At 52.7% G+C, this 9,247-nt stretch overlaps 1 protein-coding gene across 1 annotated transcript; it reads right to left on the bottom strand.

The window, feature by feature from the left end:
- Positions 1 to 1,428: 1,428 nt before the first annotated feature.
- Positions 1,429 to 6,651, bottom strand: LOC114227342 (kallikrein-7-like). Its single transcript, XM_054710154.1, has 6 exons — positions 6,591 to 6,651; positions 6,161 to 6,288; positions 5,528 to 5,681; positions 5,016 to 5,266; positions 4,094 to 4,230; positions 1,429 to 1,637 (listed from the first exon to the last, which is right to left on the bottom strand). Exons 1-6 carry the CDS (start codon positions 6,602 to 6,604, stop codon positions 1,488 to 1,490), a joined length of 834 nt encoding a protein of 277 aa, XP_054566129.1. The 5' UTR covers positions 6,605 to 6,651; the 3' UTR covers positions 1,429 to 1,487.
- Between the last annotated feature and the right edge of the window lie 2,596 nt (positions 6,652 to 9,247).

The raw sequence follows: 9,247 nt of genomic DNA, 5'->3' as shown, positions 1-9,247 counted from the left end.
AAAGAAACAAATGGGACTACATCAAACTAAAAAGCTCCTACACAGCAAAAGAAACCAGCAGCAAAATGAAAAGGGAATCCACTGAATGCGAGAACGTATTCGCCAACTACTCATCTGATAAGGGGTTAATTTCCAAGGTATACAAACAACTTATACAACTCAACACCAGGAGGACAACCAACCCAACTGGAAAATGGACAAAGGACCTGAATAGACAGTTCTCCAGAGAGGATATGCAGATGACCTACAGACATGAAAAAATACTCCATGTCACGCATCATCAGAGAGATGCTACTTAAAACCACAATGAGATACCACCTCACACCTCCCGGAATGGCTACCATCAATAAATCAACAAACAGCAGGTGCTGGCCAGGATGCGGAGAAAAGGGACCCTCGTGCACTGCTGGTGGGAATGCAGACTGGGGCAGCCACTGTGGAGAACGTTATGGAGTTTCCTCAAAAAAAAAAAATAAAAATGGAACTGCCTTTTGACCAAGCAATCCCACTTCTGGGAATATATCCTGAGAATCCCAAAACACTATTCCGGAAGAATATATGCACCCCTATGATCATTGCAGCATTATCTACAATAGCAAAGATCTGGAAACACCCCAAGTGCCCATCAGCAGATGAGTGGATAAAAAAGCTGTGGTACATTTACAACATGGAATACTACACGGCCATAAAAAAGGGGGGGTGCGATTTTATCTTTTGCAACAGCATGGATGGGCCTGGATGCTATGTGAAATAAGCCGATCAGAGAAAGACAAAGACCCTATGATCTCACTTATCTTGGAATCTAATGAACAAAATAAACTGATGAGCAGACTAGAAACAGGGGCATGGAAGAGACTGACAGCTGTCAGAGGGGAGGGGAGTTGAAGGACTGAATGAAAAAAGTTGAAGGTCTTAACAACAAAAAAACACACATATATACATAACACATAGACATAGCAGTGTGGAGATAGCCAGAGGGAAAGGGGGTTGTGGGTACGTGGAGGTGCGCAGGGAAGGGGAATAGGACAGAAAGACACTGCTTGGAGTCATGGGCTCACCATGCAGTGTGCAGATGATGTTTCTTAAAAAATATTTTTATTGGATTTTTACAGAGAGGAAGGGAGAGAGACAGAGAGCCAGAAACATTGATGAGAGAGAAACATCAATCAGCTGCCTCCTGCACACTCCCTACTGGGGATGGGCCCTCAACCAAGGTACGTGCCCCTGACCGGAATCGAACCTGGGACCCTTGCGTCCGCAGGCCAACGCTCCATCCACTGAGCCAAACCGGCTAGGGCCAGATGATGTTTTATTGAGTTGTATACTTGAAACCTGTATGGTTTTGTGAACCAATGTCACCCCCAATAAATTCATTTTTTTTAAAAAGAAAAATGCTAAAGTCCAATATGATTTTATATAATTGATGCTTTATTTCTGTGAATTTCCTGTTCAGGGCATAGTAAGCGAGAGATGGGCGTATGGAGAGATTAGGAATATCTTCTTATGGTATCCTCTATCCATTCGCTGTATCTGCATATTGCAGTGAAGACAACCGGGTTCAGGGATGGAGTCGAAGGTCCCCGGGACACTAGGCCTCGCAGGGCGCCGTTGCACACCAGTGGTCCCCCTGAGTCACCCTGGGCGGGAGAGAGAGCAGATTCAGTTTTGGCTTCAGAGCAACCAGAACCGAGGTCTCATACACCCCATGGTGATTGGGTCTTGGTTCTGCCAGACCACAGTCTTTCACCCTGACCAATGGGAGGATACCCCTTATCTCTGTGGACCAATGGGAGAGCAGGAATGAATGCGAGCCCCAGACAAGGGGACCAATCACAGGGAGGGGGCGGAGCTTCCCAGAAGTCAGAGCTTCATCTATTTTCCATCCTCAATGACTCTTTGCCAAGCCAGCCAGAGAGGGAGCTTTATCTCCAGGGAACCTATACACTCCCTTACCCAGGAGTGGGGGAAAGGGTAGTCCTGGAAACCAGGGGCAGGAACAGTGATCTCATTAAGAGGGTCCAGTGCAAAATGAAAATGCTGACCCCCATATTCAAATGTATGAGTTTCACGACAGCAAGAGGAGTGCGTTAGGGCAAGTGTGGGATTGTCCCGGGTGTGGGGCGGGGTTCTGTGTCCCAGAACATCTTGCACATTCATGAATCAGGCCCTCACTGTGGGGCAAGGGGGAACGCCCTTACTATTCTTTAGGACACACAGTCCTGTACCATCACCTCTCTCTCTCTCTCTCTCTCTCTCTCTCTCTCTCTCTCTCTCTCTCTCTCTCTCCCCAATCCTCATCCGATAATATGTTTGTACTGATTTGAGAGGGAGAGAGAGAAACATCGATGTGAGAGAAAAACATTGATCATTTGCCTCCCATAAGTGCTCTGGCTGGGGATGGAACCCTCAACCTTTTGCTGAGCTGGAAAATGCTCCGACCAGCTGAGGCACCCGGCCAGGGCCACGCCCCTCTTTAAACACGCTCCATCCCCCTGCTGCTGAAAGCTGAGAGTGCAGATGTGAGCTAAGAGATTGGGGAAGGGGAGAGAAACAGAGAGGTAGAGACAAGCATAGAGAGAAGAAAGGGAAGGAGGAAGGGGACAGAGACGCAGAAATGTTGTGGATGCAGAAAGAGGCAGAGTTGGAGAAAGTAAGATGACAGAGGCAGAACACTGAGAGAGGGAGAGGGAGAGGAGAGAGAGAGAGAGAGAGAGAGAGAGAGAGAGAGAGAGAGAGAGAGAGAGAAATGAAATGAGGTGTAAAGAGAGATGAAGGGAAGTGATTCTGAGGCAGAGAGGAGGATACAGAGATGGGGAAGGGGGAACAAAGAGGAGGGGGGGGACTCCTCTGCCTGGAACCAGGACCGGGTACAAAGATAACAATCAAGCTATTCACTTCGGGGGCAACTCAGGGTTTGCAATGAGTGTTTTAATGCAATCCCTTAAATATTACAATGCCTATGGAACATCCATGGCAAACAGGTTAGCCCGACTTCAGACAAAAACAGGGCTGGCGCCTTGATGTGCTGGCCCAGATTAGAGCCAGAAGCGATGGGAAATCCAGTCCAAACAGATTGCTTTCTGCTGAAATTCCTGATATTTTGTTTATCATGGATTTCGTTTAATAGATTCTACGTTTACACATTTCATTGGAATATAATTTATGTCCGTCACTGAGTGCCTGGTGTCCCCTTAAAGTTTGTGTCTGTAGCCCCATGTTTTTTTACTCCAGTTCCTCCCCTTTGACTGTGTGCCCACTCCCAGATTCCAGGGGCTCCCACGCTGACCTGGGCAGAGGACTGAGTAGAGAGGGTCAAAGTGGGGTGTGCCCGGCCAGGTGTGGCTCAGCAGTTGAGCATAGACCCAGGAACCAAGAGGTCACCAGTTCGATTCCCGGTCAGGGGTACATGCACAGGCTGCAGGCTCAGTCCCAGTGTGGGGTGTGCAGGAGGCAGCCGATCAATGATTCTCTCTCATCATTGATGTTTCTATCTCTCTCTCCAGAGAGAAAGGGAAAGAGCTAGAGAGATAGAAACATCAATGATGAGAGAGAATCATTGATTGTCTGCCTCCTGCACATCCCCCACTGGGAGGGGGGGATCGAGCCCACAACCCAGGCATGTGCCCTTGGCCGGAATAGAACCTGGGACCCTTTAGTCAGCAGGCCAACGCTCTATTCACTGAGCCAAACTGGCTAGGGCCGTGGTCGGCAAACTGCGGCTCGCAAGCCACATGCGGCTCTTTGGCCCCTTGAGTGTGGCTCTTCCACAAAATACCACGGCCTGGGAGAGTCTATTTTGAAGAAGTGGCGTTAGAAGAAGTTTAGGTTTAAAAAATGTGGCTCTCCAAAGACATTTCCACCGTTGTCCTGTTGATATTTGGCTCTGTGGACTAGTGAGTTTGCCGACCACTGGTCTAGGGCAATAAAAATATTTTTTTGAAAAAAAAGAAGAAGAAAAGTGGGGCATGTGGGGGTGCGAGGGAGAACCCAGCACCAGGGTCAGCCCCCCCGGATTCTGGATGGTGGGGAAGACGGGGCTCTGTGCTGAGAGGAAGCAGGGCCAGGGCAGGGCAGGGGAGGGGCTGGCTCTCACCACATTGGCGTTGGTGTTGCTGTTGTGGGTGCCACCGCAGACCATGTAAGGCCTCTTCAGGTACAGGAAGTGCCTCCTGCAGTCCTCCAGGCGGATGATGGTGACGTTTGTGCACATGAGCTCCGATGGATAGGTCTCTGAGGCAGGAGAGAGGGGACAGTCAGAGGCCTGGCCTGCAAGCCCACACCTGCTAACGGAACCCGGAGAGAGGAGGATCGGAGGGACTCAATGCCAGGGCCGTGAAAAGGACCTAGTCCTCTGACTCTAGGTCTGAGGAAGGAAGGGCCTTGCGTCTGAACTCCTGGATCTGAAGAAGAAGAGGAGGACGAGGGGTCGACCATCCTGGCTTTGCGGGAGGAGGGTGCTGGGCATCAGGGTCCTTGGTCTGAGGAGTGAAGGTGGCTGGGGGTCTGGGCTCTTGTGTCAGATGGAGGAGGCAGCTGGGGGCCTGGACACTTGGGTCTGCAGGCGGAGGCCCCTGGGGCCGGGACTCCCGTGTCTGAGGGAGAACAGGCTAGAACCTGGACACACCTAGACCTCTGGAGACCCAACTGCAGGACAGAAGTCTGTGGTCTGAGTCAGGAGGTCACTAAGATCCTGGACTCCCGGGAGGATGGGGTGGAAGTCTGGGGGCATGGCTTCCGGATCAAGGGGAGGAGGCGCCAGCAGCCGGGGCTCCTGGATCTGAGGGAGGAGGACGCCAGGGCGTCGGGGCTCCGGTTCTGTGAAGGAGAGGGCTTGGAGCCTGGTGGACTGTGTCTCAGGTAGGAGGGGGGCTGGATTCCAGGTTCCTGGCCATGACGTAGGAGAGGGTTGGGGGTCTAGACGCCTTGGTCTATTGGAGGAGGGACACGAGGCCTCCTGTGTCTGAGGGAAGAGGACGCTGGGGCCAGGGCTGCCGGCCCCCGGGGATTCGTCTCACCGAAAGGGCGGCCGGTGGTGCTGCCCCAGCCGGAAACCATGCACATGGTCCCAGGGCTCGTGCATTTGGAAGAGACGGCGAGGGTCCTCACAGTCGGTGACAGCGTGGCCGGGCGGCTCAGCTTCACAAGCATGATGTCATGCACTTTTTTGGCGCCGTCAAACTGGGGGTGGACGAAGGACTCCGTGGCCCTGATCACCTGGGCGTTGGGATCGTTCAACACATCGCTGCCCATCTGCACGTTGTAGGCACTGCGACCAGAGAGAGACACGCCGTGACCCAGAGGGGGGCGGGGGCGGGGCGGGAGGAGACAGCCCTAGGAAGACAGGGACACACAGAGACTTAGAGAGGGACCCAATGTGAAAGGGGGACAGAGACTCAGAGTGTGTGTGGTGGGGGGAGACACCGGGAGAGGGGCAGGGGCTCAGAAAGAGGGGGAGACACAGACCGAGGGAGAAGCAGGAACAGAGACGCAGAAGGAGAGACGCGATCCCCGGCTCCCGGGCACCTACAGTTGTCGGCAGTGGCCCACGGTGAGCACCCACTGCTCGCGGATCAGCACCCCTGCACACTGCGTGTCCCTGCCGCGCATCAGGGCCACCTGCCAGGGATGGGAGCCTCTTGGGCATGTAGCTCCATTCACAATCCTTTCCCCGTTGCCGTGGGCTGGGTGGAGACATGGAGAAAGCATGGGTAGCAGGCAGCAGGGGAAGGCTGAGGTCACCGCAGAGAGATTCCCAGAGACAGTGATGGAGAGAGACAGACAGACAGACAGACAGAGTGGCGTGGAGAAGGGCAGAGGCAGGCACGGAACACAGGACAGAGACAGCTGCAGACGGAGATGGAGAGAGATGGGGGGAGCCTGCTCAGAAACCCAGGGCAGCAGCTGGTCTGGAGGCCACCCCAGCTTCTGATGAGAGAGACACGGAGGGCGGGAAGCAGCCTGGAGGGCACCCGGAGCCCAGGAGTCAGGAGGGAGCAGGAAGAAAGGGGCCACAGCTCAGGGGTCGAGTCTCCATGGGATGAGGCTGCTGCAGGGGAGGGTTCTGACTCAGGGGCTCCTTGGAGAGAGAGGGCCCTGGAGAGGGGAGGTGGGGAACTGTGAGGCCCAGGGGTAAGGTCAGGACTGCCATGCTGGTCCTCACCTTCATGTCCAGCAGATCCCGGTGCTAAGGACAGCAGTAGGAGCAGCAGGGTTGGGAGAAGGGGACCTGCCATGTGTCCTGTGTGAGCCTCTGTGGCTGCCACAGAGGAGGGGCCTCTTCTGCTGGGGCTGGAAAGACAGAGAGTTCAGGAAGCGGGACAGGAAGCACCCACTGCTCATGGGTCAGCACCCCTGGTCCTAACCCCTTCCCTCCTCAGACCCAGGATTCCTAGCCTGTACCCACATCCTCCCTCAGACCAGGAGCCCAGTGCAAAAGAAAAGTCCCCTTCCTCACACGCAGATGTCCAGGCCCCACACACCCTTGCCCTCGGAACCCCGGGGATTCTGGCTTTCCATCCCTCCACATCCATAATTCAGCATCTCCAATTCCTTTTAGGCGGAAAGATTAAAAAAAAAAAAAAATTCCCGACCTCCAGTCCCTCATCTATCCGTGACTACCAGGAGTTCAGGCTTCTACTCCTCTCTCTGTAGGAGCAGGAGTCAGCTGCCCACCCAGGCTCACCTGCCCCGCCCCACAGGAGACTCCTCCTCACCTGCAGTAGGTCCGTCCGAGCTGGGCTCAGGCTGTGTTGGGAGCCAACAGCATCCACTTCTGTGCAGGGTGGCTCTTTTATAACACACCAGTCCCCCGTCCCCTCCCCCCACCCTGCCCCAACCCTCAGGGTCCTAGTGCGCAGGTGCGCTCACCTCAGAGACACCCCTACCCGCATCTGTTCTTATCTAAAACTCCTCAAGCAGCCAAAGCAACAGGCCGGCCCGCGACCTCCACCTGCACTACTGCACCCCCACCCTACTCCACCGTGACTGCCCGGCCTGCATTCTACCTCTACCTGCACCACTTGGTCCGAATTCTACACCCGCCCTCACTAACCAGGACAGGTAAAGGCACGTCTAGGCTCGGGGGCTCCTTGAGTCCTTCTAGCTCCACCATTCCTACTGGCAGCTAACAGGTGCTGGCCCTGAGGGGCAGGAGCCGGAGTCAAGGACCTGCACAGCTCAGAACTGGAATTCACCCTGGGGTCACTTCTGTGGTCAATTTTCTTGCCTTTCACCCTCCCCCCGTCTCAGGGGTGGCCTGGCCCCTACACCCTAACTCTAAGCAGCCGGTGGGAAGTTTTCCAGGCTGAATCCTAGACGTGTCTTTGAGTCTGAACCAAGAAAACCAACCCTTACATAAGGGTATGAATAAAAAAGGGAAGGTTTTTTTTCCCCAACTTCACTCATGAAATGCTTGCTGTTATCTCTGACTCTATGTCTCCTACTGCACATAGATTTCTACACATACTATGTATTTGTAACAAAAAAAAAAAATGACTGTAGTAAGTATTCTCTAATGTTAAATTTTATTTACTCAATCAAATATCCTGAACATTTTCCTCTGGCCACATTTGCATTATTTCTTCTTTATTGATACTGTTGTGTAGTACTTCACACTGTGGCACTATTAAGATTCATGTGATTTATTTCACATTGACGTACACTTGAATAGTCGTCATTATAATACAATTTCTCGGCACGATCATCTTTGCTCGTTGCATTCATTCAAGATCAGGACCCAGTGAGCCTTGACTCTGAGCCAGAAACTATTCTGGCCCTTCAGGGCACGGCATCCACAAAAGAGCAGACCTGTTTTCCACAGAAGTTCTCGTTCCAGTGGGTGGGTACCTTCAGCAGGAAAATAAGAACTTAAAGAAAGCAGTTTGTTAGGTGGCAGTACGTGCTGTGGAGGAAAGTAAGAGGAGGAGGGATAGGGAAGTATTGGGTCTCTCCCCCTGAAGCTATAGTGTTAGGTGAGACCATTAGAAGACTCCATGTGAGGAGGACATTTGAGCAAGATCTTGAAGGATGTGGTGGATCCATCATGTAGCTACCTGGGAGCCGTGAGTGAGTCCCCGACAGCGTGAGCATGCAGGTGAGACGGCATGAGGCACCCCAGTATGCCCTAGGGCAGTGGTCGGCAAACTCATTAGTCAACAGAGCCAAATATCAACAGTACAACGATTGAAATTTTTTAAACTTCTTCTAACGCTGCTTCTTCAAAATAGACTCGCCCAGGCCGTGGTATTTTGTGGAAGAGCCACACTCAAGGGGCCAAAGAGCCGCATGTGGCTCGCGAGCCGCAGTTTGCCGACCACTGCCCTAGTGGGAAGCTGTTTTGACTGGAGCGGAATGAGCCAATGGGAGAAGGGCAGGCAATGGAGTCAGCGACATCACGGGACTCAGACGACACAGGATTGAGGACTAAGGGAGGAGTTTGGTTTTACTTTGAGCGAGATGGGAACCATTGTCGGATTACTACCAGACACCCAGCTTCTTCTAATAGTGGAATTGACCCCTCACACACACACACTTCTAAATCAGTCCCCAAAATATGACTCATTCATCACCTGAGCCCAGTCCTGACCTCTAACCCATTTCTACCTCTGGCCCATCACTGGTCCCATAATAGACATTGTTGTTGCCTACCCAAGCTTTCACTCCTTCTGCCATTGATTTAGTTGGGAGAGCCTGCTGTCCTCATGTGACCACAAATGAGCTTGACTGCACCAAGCATGTGAGCCCGTGTCTGCGGTCCAGGGATTGTGCAGAAATGGACGTGTGGTGCAGTTCTGGCCAAAGAAGAGTGAGGGGGAGACCACAGGGTTACTTCTGGGAAAGGCTTTTTTCTTTCCAAAGTGAGACACGGGAAGCGTTCTCCTTCCCTCTGTCAGACAGTGTCCCTCATGCATGTAAATTCTGGAAGTGAGGCAGCCCTTCTGGAACCGAGGAGAGAAGTGGCCATTAGACAAAGCCATAGCCCTGTAGATGGACAAACAGAGAGATGGAGATAGGGTATTTTTAAAATATATTTTATTGATTTTTTTTTACAGAGAGGAAGGGAGAGGGATAGAGAGTTAGAAACATCGGTGAGAGAGAAACATCCATCAGCTGCCTCCTGCACACCCCTGCTCAGGATGTGCCCGCAACCAAGGTACATGCCCTTGACCGGAATCGAACCTGGGACCCTTCAGTCCGCAGGCACCGACGCTCTTTCCACTGAGCCAAACCAGTCAGGGCTAGATAGGGT

This window comes from Eptesicus fuscus, chromosome 21, assembly GCF_027574615.1.
Source record: "Eptesicus fuscus isolate TK198812 chromosome 21, DD_ASM_mEF_20220401, whole genome shotgun sequence".
NCBI classification, from domain to species: domain Eukaryota; kingdom Metazoa; phylum Chordata; class Mammalia; order Chiroptera; family Vespertilionidae; genus Eptesicus; species Eptesicus fuscus.
This window is presented reverse-complemented; position numbering and strand designations above follow the sequence as displayed.

Excerpts from the sequence above, each read along its gene's own strand:
- LOC114227342 (XM_054710154.1), bottom strand. Across the intron at positions 5,682-6,160 it reads GGGATCTGCTGGACATGAAG|CCCACGGCAACGGGGAAAGG; the intron begins GTGAGGACCAGC and ends GTCTCCACCCAG. Across the intron at positions 1,638-4,093 it reads GCAACACCAACGCCAATGTG|GGTGACTCAGGGGGACCACT; the intron begins GTGAGAGCCAGC and ends TCTCCCGCCCAG.